At 39.9% G+C, this 12,179-nt stretch overlaps 1 protein-coding gene across 5 annotated transcripts in view; it reads right to left on the reverse strand.

The window, feature by feature from the left end:
- The window catches only part of GPD2 (glycerol-3-phosphate dehydrogenase 2), a 225,550-nt gene that overhangs the window by 13,127 nt on the left and 200,244 nt on the right, over positions 1-12,179 (reverse strand). For all 5 annotated transcript variants that reach the window (XM_039253007.1, XM_039253009.1, XM_039253008.1 and 2 more), the window contains 4 exons: positions 3,109-3,243; positions 2,661-2,836; positions 1,988-2,119; positions 909-1,067 (listed from right to left, as the gene is read on the reverse strand). In XM_039253007.1, coding sequence (XP_039108938.1) covers positions 909-1,067; positions 1,988-2,119; positions 2,661-2,836; positions 3,109-3,243 — 602 coding nt within the window. The remainder of the gene's footprint in view (positions 1-908; positions 1,068-1,987; positions 2,120-2,660; positions 2,837-3,108; positions 3,244-12,179) is intronic.

The following is a 12,179-nucleotide window of genomic DNA, read 5'->3' on the forward strand; positions in this document are numbered from 1 at the left end:
CAAGGGGGCATCTGAGCGTCACTGGCTTTCTTTCTTTAATCTGGATATAAAATTCCAAATGACACAAATCAATAAGCATTTAGTGGTCAGGCAGTAAAACTGCTATTTCTTACCAAAGGCGAATTTGCAAAAGTGTGAATTTCACTATAGAATGCATTCTAAAAGTGTTTTCCATGAAAACCAGAAAAAGTTCTAGCCACAACATTATTATCCTACTTTTTCAAGAATTATGACCACAAATTTAAGAGTTTGTTTCTATAAGGGATTTTCCAGAAACAACCAACACATTTTAGAACCAGAATACCTTTCCAGTTTCCTAAGACCTAGCAATATTAAACACATTCCCACTCACAGAAATTGGCAAGAAATCTAAAGTTACCATTGAAAACTATGCTAGCCTCTAAGAACAGACCAAGACATTACCTGCTATAATAGAAACTGTGGCGGGGCGCCTGGGAGTTGGTAGAGAGTACAACTCTTGATTTCGGCTCAGGTCATGATCCCAGGTTCGTTGAATCAAGCCTCACATCAGGCTCTGCGCTGAGCATGGAACCTGCCTGAGATTCTCTCTATCTCTCTGTGTGTCCCTTTCCTCTCCTCATGTGCTTTCTCTCTCTTTTCAAAATAAAATAAAAACCTTTATTAAAAATTTTTTGTTTATTTCCTTTTGAGAGAGAAAGAGAGAGAGTATGAGTGGGGTAGGGGCAGAGAGTGAGGGAAACACAGAATCCGAAGGGGGCTCTAGGCTCTGAGCTGTCAGCACAGAGCCCAATGTGGGGCTCGAGCTCATGAACTGTGAGGTCATGACCTAAGCCAAAGTCAGACACTTAACCGACTGAGCCACCAGGTGCCCCCAAATAAAAGTCTTTATAACAGGAACTGTGGTTTTAAAAACTTCTATATAATACCTCTTTCTTATAATCATCCCAATTCAGTTCTCTGCCCATCAGCTCCACAATCCTGGGTAGGGCTTCCTCTGCTGCCTGGACATTTAGGAAGGCCAGGCGAGTACGCCGTGAAATCATATCTACAGCTGTGCAGGCATACTCCTTAATCCCGTACTTCACCTGGAGTTAAATGAAAGCAAAAGTATTAGTTTAGGCCTTTTCTTAAAAAAAAGAAATAAAATTTCACTTAAGAAAATTCACACTTAGGAGGAGTGGCATTGTTGTTTATATACTCTTGTTCTCTAGTGGGGATGAGACAAATGACGACATCGTACAAGTTCCCCATCTGCCTGCCAAAGGACATTTGTAAATTGGGGCAAAGTAGAAAAGACGTAATGCCTTCCTCTTGCATTGAACCTGGCCCAAGCATGCAGACTGCATCCTTTCTCATTTACCATTCATAATCACTCTCCTCTTTGCTAATACATAATATAGATGCTAATTTACATAGCCAGCAGGGCAAAGAATATTAAAAAGCATGGTCTCAACTCTTCAGCTGTCCGAAGTTTTCTGTCTCACAGCACCCGGACGATGAAAGGCCTGCATCCAATCAACAAGCAAATGCTTATTGGACACTCATGGTTTCAAGTACAATGAATCATAAATAAGGCATGGCCTCTGGTTTCACAAAACATAAAAACTTGATGAGAAGCAAAGCTGCAATCATTGAGAAGTGAGATGCCAAGTCAAGATATGCCATCAGGCGGCACCTGAGTGGAATAAACTTGAAGGGTTACAGAGTCACAAAGGGGGCAAACAGCTGTGACCTAAGAAGGCTTGGTCGGGATAGCCCCATGGGGGAGGAACAAATCCACGCCATATTTTCTATTATTCTCCTTGTTACTACCATTTTCACTATCAGTTCAGAATTAAATTGATAAATGAAAGGATTTGTGCTGGGAAGACACTTCGCTATAAGGTTTTGGCTGGCAAATGGGCATTAAAACGTGGCTACGTAGAATTGTGAAAGGAGATGGAAAATGAACAGGTGAACGGTATCCAGTGACAGCCAGGAAATTCCCACGTGGCCATTCACGCACCTCTGCTTCAATGTACGGGAATTCGGACACAAGACGCACTCCAACTATAGGCCACCTTTTTCCGGTTACACTTGCCATTTTGGCCACCTCAAAAGCCTTGTCCCCGTAGGTGGCGGCAAGATGCTGTGCCACCTGGGAAAACAAAAGCGCGTTAGGCAGGAACTCTGAATATCAGTACTTCTTGGCACAAAGCAAAAAATGCACACGCTTCGCCTGTCAGGTTTTCAGCGCTGGTAACTAATAGTTCCAGGAGGGTATTAGATTTGGATTTTGTGGAAGGAAACCACTTGGACTCTGAATGCTGAGGCCAGCACTAACTTTGCCACACATGTATCACTGTATCAGTGACTGATGAACTTCCGTTTCCCGCTGCCCCCAATATCACTTCTGAAGAACAGCCTTCCTGAGGCTCGAGACAGAAAAATGTGGGAGGCTCTGTCTGTGGAGAACTCACCAAAGACACTTCAGGTTTTAAAATAGAAACTAGTATGGGCACTGCTTTTTGGGCACTTCAAGAAAAGCCGGGCTGCTTTTTTCCTCACTGCACTTCCACCGTAGGCAGACGGAAACAAACCCAGCAAAAGGAAATTCTAAATCAGGGAGATCTCCCAGTTGCCAATTCTGGTAGAGGCTACGATGAGCGTAGGTAAAGGGTAGGACGACGCACGCCCACCTCACTTTCAAGCCCGTAATCCTGGACGAGCCGAATGTAGAGTGTGGGGCTCCAATCTTTGCCTCCTTGAAGGAAGAGCCCGACCGTTCTGCTCGGCCCTGCTTTCAGATTGTGAGTCTTGATAGCAGCATTTATGGTATCTTCTGCCATAGAGCGATACGTTGTCCACTTGCCACCTACAAATAATTCGATGAATCATTCATTAGGCTACCACCCCTTATTTTTCTTAATCCTCCCCATTTACCAACTTATTAACGAGATTCACCTGTTGTGTATAACCAAGATGGCACGGCATGTAAAACTTGACTCAGAGTCATTAAATAAATAAGTAAGTAAGTAAGTAAATAAAATAATTCCCATCCATTAGCATCAAGGGAGATTCTGGGGTGACAATTTAACTCAGGATCCTGTCTGAAGCACACCCCAAACACAAGGTAATATCCCATACCCGCTATAGTGATGAGGCCGCTCTCACTGACATCCACAACATGATTTCGGGAGATGGACTGAGTATCTGCAGACTTGGGATCTGTAACAAGGGGACGAATGCCACTCCAGGCTGCCAGGACATCACCTCTTCTCACTGGGAAGAATCAACAGTAAGGATTGAGAGGATTCCTCAAAGAAAGCTCAACAAAGCGATGACATAGTTGACAAGCAGGGCAGAATTCAGTAAAAGGAACCCAGGAATCTGTACTTTGAAAGGGAGAAGAAGCCCTTTAACAACTGAGTGAGTGGATAAGTACTACTAAAACTCACAGAATTGTTCCGTTACAAAGATAATTGTGGTAAAGGGAAAGAAAAAAAAAAAAAGCAAAGAACCTGAAAATCACAACACTGGTACCAGAGAGGAAACAAAAGAAACACATGTTAGTGGCCCTCAGCTGGGGCAATCTAAAATAGTTGAAAGCAACAACAAAGCAGAAACAAAGACGAACCAATAGATAAATGACTTACATTTCCTCCTAGAATATATCTAGCTATCTCTTCTCAGGATAGACGAAGATCCTTACTAAACAAGGCTGTAATAGGATATTATTCCCCCTCATCAATGCTACCCTCTTACTTAGCATTTATAGTAGGCCTAGACTTGTGAAAGCCCTTGACATATACATTTCATCTCATTTCATCTCACAAAGACCTATAATATCAGTTATTATTATTCTCACCATACAGATAAGGAAAAAAAAATCCAAAAACCTGAAAAAGTTTAACTGACTAGCCCAAAGCAAACATGTTATAAATGGTAGAACATCAGAACCCAGTTCTTCCTGATTATAAAGTTAATATTCTTACCCACTAAAAGTACCTACCATCTTTCAACTTTTGATGGTCTCTATACCTTTCTTCTTCTCTCATCCCATTATCTTTTTAACTGTCACAAAAACAGGTATACCAGCTCCTCCCTGTACAGGTACAATATTTGTGTTACAGTGTATGGAAGGTCTTAGAATATTCAAGATACCATGAAATTTCTCTTACTATCTCTGTCAAAATACAATTACTACTCTGTACCAAGAATTTATGGAGTTTACAATAGAATTAGATGGCTGCTGCATAGCACTCGTTACTGGCCTAAAAACGGCTATAGAGAGTAGCCTAGCCATGTTTCTCATGTACGGTGAGGTGCAAAGCCAAGACCCAAGGGCAGAGTTTTCAGAATCTATTCTTTTTTATCCAGATCAGCTTCAGGAATGGCTTAGCCCTTTTCTTCTCCACTCTACACGTCAAGGAACTGACCCAACGCTCCAGTCCAACAGCTGCCAAATGATATAGACTATGAGGAGTGAACACTTACCTGGTCCTTCTGCACTCACTTTCATAAACCAGTTAATTTATCCCTGGATAACAGAAGACTAAGGGGGGGGGGGTGGCTCAGTCGATTAAGAGTCTGCCTCTTGGTTTTGACTCAGGTCATGATCTCACGGTTCATGGGATCACATCGAGCCCCCACGTTGAGGCCCACATTGGGCTCTGCACTAACAGTGTGGAGTATGCTTGTGATTCTCTCTTTCCCATTCTCTCTGTTCCTTCCCCCCACTCTTTCTTTCTCAAAATAATAAATAAACTTAACAACAACAACAAAAATGCTTTAAGAAGAGTAAGTACAATTTTGCTTCTACCATGACTTGGAATTGGGTGTTACCTCCTTCATCTTATTCCCAGCTATTCACCACACTGATGAAAAGTTGACTGTAGATAGTCTTTTTTTTTTTTTTTTACAATAATGTTTTATTTATTTCTGAGAGAGAGAGAGAGAGATAGCATGAGCAGGAGAAGGTCAGAGAGAGAGGGAGCTACAGAATCTGAAACAGGCTCCAGGCTCTGAGCTCGCAGTCAGCACAGAGCCCAACGCGGAGCTCGAACCCATGAACCGCGAGATCATGACCTGAGCCGAAGTCGGAGGCTTAACCGACTGAGCCACCCAGGCACCCCAACATCAAGACAATGGAAAAACTGGGTAGCCACATGCAGAAGGATAAGCTCAAAATGGATCAAAGGCCTATACATAAAAGCTAGAACTATAAAACATTTAGAAAAATATATACACAGGTCTACATGATAGGAAGCTTGGCAATGATTGCTTATATATGATACCAAAGGCACAGGCTACAAAAGAAAAAAAAGAGATAAAACAGACTTCTCAAAATTAAAAACTTTTGTGCATCAAAAGACATTATCAACAGAATGAAAAGGCAACCCATGTAATAGGAGAAAAAATATTTGTAAATTATATCTGTCAAAGTGTTAGTAATCAGAATATATAAGAACTCAAAACTCAATAACTAAAAAAGACCATGTGACTGAAAAAGGGGAGAAGGATTTTCAGAGATATTTCTCCAAAGATCTACAAATGGCCAATGAACACATAAAATGATGCTCAACATCACTAACCACTAGACAAATGTAAATGAAAACCACAAGGAGACACAACTTCAGGTCCATGAGGATGGCTATTGTAAATAACTAATAAAAACAGAAAATAACAAATGTTGGTGAGGATGTGGAGGAACTGGGATAGCCTTGGGCACTGCTGATGAGAAGGTAAGATGCTGTAGCCACTAGGAGTAAGTATATGACATTTCCTCAAAAAATTCAACATAGAATTACATATGATCTCGCAATTATAATGCCAGATACATACACACCCCCAAGAAACTGAAAGCAGGGAAAATGTGTACACCCCCATGTTCATAACAGCATCATTCATAAGAGCCAGAATATGGAAGTAACTCAGGTGACCACCAATATGTGGTTTAGGGGCACCTAGGTGGCTCAGTTGGTTAAGTGTCCAACTTCAGCTCAGGTCATGATCTCATGGTTCATGAGTTTGAGCCCCACATCAGAAACTGCTGTCAGCACAGAGCCCACTTCAGAAACTCTATCCCCCTCTCTCTCTGCTCCTACCCCATTTGTGCTCTCTCTTTCTCTCTCTCCCCAAAATAAATAAACATTTTAAAAATTCTAAAAACAACATGTGGTCTAGATGTACAATGGAATATTGTTCAGCTTTAAAAAGTAAGGAAAGTCTGACACATGCCACCTGGAAGACATGCTAAATATAATAAGTCATTCACAAAAGGGCAAATTTTGTCTAGTTCCATTTATGTGAGATACCTAGAGAAGGGAAACTCATAGAGACAGTAAGTAGAAGGGTGATCAGCAGTGATTGGGGAGGTGGTATACGGGGAGTTCATGTTTAATGGGTACAGAGTTAGGGAGGATAAGAAAGTTCTGGAGATGGATGGTGGTGACAGTTGTGCAAAAATGTAAATAGGTTTAAAGCCACGGAACTGTACACTTAAAAATGGTTAAAATGATAAATTTTGTATTACATATACAGATATATATTTAATCATAATTCTTAAAAAATCAAGACAAAAGGAAAAATTGATATGCTTCAAGTCTCAGAAGATTAAGAAAATATTTTACATATAATACAGAAGTATCAGGGCCCCTACCAGCCCATACCATGCCCAGCCTCAGTTCAAATTAAAATTTTCATTCAAGGGAGCACAGTTTTGTGAGCACCCGGCAGTGTGGATTTTCAATCCCACTCAGTGCTTCATAGTGTGCCCATGGACAGTGAACCTCCTATGTTTACACACAGCACCACCTGAAAAGTATTTAGAAAGTATCCCAGCAGACTCTTTATGTAAAGAGTTACAAAGACTCTTTGAAATGATTGGAATATAGTCTAATTTTTTATTTTTTAATTAAAACAATTTTTTTTAAAAGTGCCGAACAAAGTACAGGGGAAAGACCCTAAAAACAAATTATACTGAGGGGCGCCTGGGTGGCTCAGTCAGTTAACTGTCTGACTTCAGATCAGGTCATGATCTTGTGGTTCAAGAGTTTACCACCCCGCATCGGGCTCTGTGCTGACAGCTCAGAGCCTGGAGCCTGCTTTGGATTCTGTGTCTCCCTCTCTCTCTGTCGCTCTCCCACTCACGCTCTGTCTCTCTCTTAAAAATAAACAAACACAAAACATTTTAAAAACAAGTTATCCTGATGACAGATAATCCCTCCATCTCGATCTCAAATTAAAAAAAAAACAAACAGATTTCTGGTAAAGACAAATTCGACTAAGGTAAATTTGGCATGTTTTAATACTGCTCCTTGAGGGCCACACTTTTTTTTTTTAATTTCATTTTTATTTTTTGAGGGTCACAATTTTAACATGACTATAATCTGAAAGAAGATGCACCCATACACATCTACAGTGGTGGTTAATCAAATCCCCATCTAAACATGGGATCTGAGGTAAAGAGCAACATCATAAAGTGGTGCAGAAAGCGTAAGGCTTCCAGTCTTATTACCTGAAGACCTAAGGGGAGTCTGAATGCTGGCATTCCATTCCTCAACCTGCCCCTCTGATCTGTGCATTTTCTTCATTAGGTTTAATCCTAAAGGCTTCCACGGAATGAGGGTTAATTCTTGCTTCACACAATTCCACAAAAGTCTTGTGTAACCTCAACACAAATCATGCAATGTTTTAATCTTTACAAAAACCCTAACTAGGAAATTACCACTATTTTCCATTAGAGTTCAAATAGCCCTCTGAGTCAAAAATAAACCTTAGCCAACCACATACAACGTCATTGTGGTCACCGCAACGTCTGCAGCGCGTGTCTGTGAAATTCCTTAGGTGGCCACACTGATCAGGAATTTGGCTTCGACTCTTAAAGCCCTCTGACTGATTTTAAAATTATTTGATGGAAAATGAGACTCTCTGGAGTAAATTTGAAGCATATGCAAATAGTCTTTGTGCAAATGCTTTTTACCTTTTTCCTTCCTTTCCTTTTTTTTTCTTTGCCTTTTCTGTTATATCAGCCAGAGAAAGACATCTGCAAAATTGTGTTGTTGAAAACAAAAAGACCAAACTAAAATATCCAAGGTTTTCATTCACAGGGAAATATTAGGTAAGACAATATGTACACTGACACCACTTTTAACTCTTATTCTTGATGTTGATACTCAAAAAAAGAAAACGCTGCCAAGAAGAGTTCATAATGTGCTAGGAACCTTAATTTACTTTATATCTTAGGCATTCAGCTTTTTAACCTCAGAATTTTATCAGATAAATGTTGGCATTAAATTTATTTAATTTTTTCAAAAAAATTTTAACGTTTATTTTTGAAAGAGAGAGAGAGACAGAGTGCAAGTGGGGGAGGGGCAGAGAGAGAAGGAGACACAGAATCCGAAACAGGCTCCAGGCTTTGAGCTGTCAGCACAGAGCCCGTTGAAGAGCTCAAATCCACAAACTGTGAGATCATGACCTGAGCCGAAGTCAGACGCTTAACCCACTGAGCCACCCAGGCGCCCCAGGATTAAATTTATTTCAAAAGATACATGTAAGGATAATCAAATTTTAAATCATACTTAAATTATGAATCAGTCTTTATGTTCTGCAGGGCAGGATTTTTCTACTATTAGACCAGAGGGTGGTTAGATCAGGCTATCTATCAGTTTTCTCCCAAACTTGAGGTTTAATGATTTTTGGAGATTATTCAAAATGCTATTTCCTGCTGAGGAATAAAGTGGTTGTAGCTCCCCACCACTGGAATTAAGTAATGACTGGTCAGGGCCATCGGTATAACCTATGTCCATTGGGCAGAGCACAGGTAAACACACAAAACATGAATTCTAACCTCACGTATAAAAGACAGCAACTAACTGAACTAACATGTTTCTCTCCTTATCACCTATTCACCCACAGTGGAAACCTTGCACACTGTTAAACAAACCCTAATTAAAACTCTTTGATGAAAAGAGATGCAAAAGCAGTAGACAGAATAGAGAATCGTTAAGATATCTTTTAATTCTGCCTGAAATTTCTACAGCCATAGTGTACCATGGAGGAAACAACCTCAGGATGAAGCCAACTTAGGGGGTGAAAGGGTGAAGAGAAATAAGGGCCGTGTGCCTTAGACTTGGCAGAATCACTAAATTCATCACCTCTTGAACCTTCTTATTGCTGGAAGTTTGTTTGTTTTTGTTTTTATTAAATACAGATTCAGCAACTCTCTTAAATCGAGTATTTCCTTCTCTAAAAGTGTGTATAAATACGTCTAGATTCTGTAGAGCAGCACTGTTTGTAGACTTTTCTGCAGTGCTGGAAATGTCCTGTACCCACACAGTCCAATTCACTAGCTGAAGCTGCATGAACCTATTAAGCACTTGAAATGTGGTTCATGTGACTGGGGAGCTGAATTTCAAATTTTATTTAATTTTAGCTAATTAAAAATGAAATGGCCACTTGATATGCACATGCACAGGCTATGATATTACACAAGGCGGCTCTAGAATAAAAATCCCCAAGTAGTAGATCGCAGCCTGGTCCTGGGAGATCATCAGGCTGGGTCCCTTCCACCAGGGCCACCTTGCCCACATCCCTAATTGAGCAGCCTTTCAGTGAAATCTGACTGCATTTCCTTTGCTCAGGAGAATACAATCTGCTATAATAGTGTGCTTTCCCCACAAAACTTTACCATTCTAACATGTTCTGTATTTGTCATTTCAAAGTATTCTCCTCTGCTACTAATCTCATGAGTTTATGAGAAATGAAAACTATTTTTATCAAATTAAGTACTCCTACCCTCAAGTTCTTACCCAGAAATCCTTTCTATCCTTCAGGTTGTAGCCAAGAGTAGGTAGTGGACATCACCTACTTTAAATTCTCCAAGGCATAATATGTGAAGAAAATAACTCAAATCAAGGCCTTTATGCTTCAGAGCTCAAAAATTCATCTTGATTTTTCTGGTTCTCATACTATCAGGATAGCTAAACCAGATTTCATTACTGTTTCATTTTTCCCACCAAGTTGACAGTCTTCAGCAATGTCAATTCCAATAGTTCTCAGCACCCTAAATACTCCATCAAGTAAGGGTCATGTACAGTGATCAATAAATACGAAGCAGCACATTAAAATACACTCTGAATGTCTCATATCAAGCAAGAACAGCTGATATTACAAAATCAAAAGAAATAATATTTGGGCCTCAGAGCCAATATCCCAGGCTTTATATATATAAAGTATCTAATGACCGTATATTTCAATGACTGGGTATTCTCTCTTAACATAAATGAATGCTTCCATAAAACAAGATGACAGGAAACAACGCTACTATTAGAGTTGAGAAAAGTCCTCATTAAACACCACTTGTTAGACCGACTCACCCAGATGGCATTCAGTTGAGTTTTTAAGTGCCAAACGCCCAGATGTTAAAAACCCATGTGAGTGCCTCCACAGTGAATAAACGTACTTGGCACTGTTTTCAAAAAAGATAGTGACAAAATAAAATAGTCCTTTTGCCATAGTGCTTAAGAATTATTTTTATTGCAATCCCAATGCAGGTTTTAGTATGTAGAATATATAAAGAGTAAAATATAAATAATAAAGTTAGGCAGACATTTTTCACAGCTGGCTGAAAAGACTAAGTGCCGTGTAATTGTTTCAAATTATAATGAATATTTTTACTCTTAAAACCTTGGCAAGACAAGTGTTTGTTTTAAAAATTAATAGAAAATGAAACCCACAGGATGTGACAATTAAGAGCTAAATGCGCGGCTTTGCTTCACATGAGTTATTTAGCCATACGTTTTGGGGCGTTCTTTCTTATATTTGCCACTTTCCAAAAGAATCAATAAAAAGCATGTGAAAATATCTAAATGAACACAGGGGAAATAGTGTCAGAAATCAATACTTCTCTACCAGCATGTTTAACCTGCCGAAATGAAGTGTTAATCACAGAAATAAGATACCATATTACATTTATAAACTAATGAAACTAGAAAAAGCAAAGCGTGTGACACTATAATTAAACAGCTGGAAGACATCCAAGCCTGTGTAAGTTGATAACCCTGGTACAATCTCTGGCAGGGAAAAGGCAGGTCTGCAGTGAGTTGATATGGCCAGCTTGGTTGTTAATTGAATAACCAGCAATCTATAAACACTACTAATTGCATGTGTGGAAACCTGTGTACAACTAAAGCCGCTGCCTGGAGGAGCACTCCAGAAAAACTATGTGGATGAAGCGCGCGGCAAATCTTCTGTCTCTCTCAATTCCGTTAAGTCGGAGCTTGGCTGCATCCTTCTGATTAACCTTGACCCAGCAGACTTAATGATACATTTTACAAAAGATCATTTTTCTTCCCAGCCCCGACGCACACCACACAGCTATCAATTCCCCGCTTCAGAAAAGAACAAACAAGTAATCTAGAAAATCCAGCCTGTGAATGGAAAGCTTTCAAAATGGTAAAAGAAGACATGGTCTTATTCCCAACAGGCAAAATGCTTTTCAGAATTGTTGCGACGCGTTCTGCAGAAGTGTGGCAGCTGCTGAGAACAGCACGGAGTGTTAAGATTTGACACTTTTTTTTTTTCCTTCCTTAAGGATATAGCCATTTGGGGAGGCTCGGAAACTGTTGTCAGAATTTTACTTATTCATCCATTTAATAAATCCTTTTAAGCTGATTATGTCAACCCCGGTGACTGCAAAACATTTCACAACTATGGCTCTAGGATCTAAATAAACTTTTTATTTTTTAAATCTGTAGAGAAGACCGCTTGGCCCAAGGGATTAGTTATGAGATGTGACACCTCTTCCAGTTTAACATTCAAATCCAAATAAGGTCTGTCTAGAGCAAAGGTCATTATCATTCTGCAAGTGTCTAGCAGCTTCCAGGAAATGAATTGAGAGACTTAATCCACTCCCTGGTGGATATAATATCACATCATAAAACCCGGAACTACCAGTCAGAGTACTGTGCGGTACTTAGAAGCGCCGGTATTACAGCTGGACTGACTTGTACTCATCATGGCTCCAACATGAAGAAACCAGGGGCTATCAGACTCAAGTCAAGGGGCCTCGGTTTCTACGTCTATAAAGTGGGAACTGCAGAGTGCACCTCGTAAGGTTGTCACGAGGAACCAAAGAGATAATGAGGACAATATGCTCAGTAGAGTATCTAGCAGATAGAAAAGTGCTCTGTAATTGTAGGGGTTTAAAAAAATAA

The sequence above is a fragment of the Hyaena hyaena genome, unplaced genomic scaffold (genome assembly GCF_003009895.1).
Source record: "Hyaena hyaena isolate Hyena2069 unplaced genomic scaffold, ASM300989v1 scaffold_436, whole genome shotgun sequence".
Taxonomy (NCBI): Eukaryota; Metazoa; Chordata; class Mammalia; order Carnivora; family Hyaenidae; genus Hyaena; species Hyaena hyaena.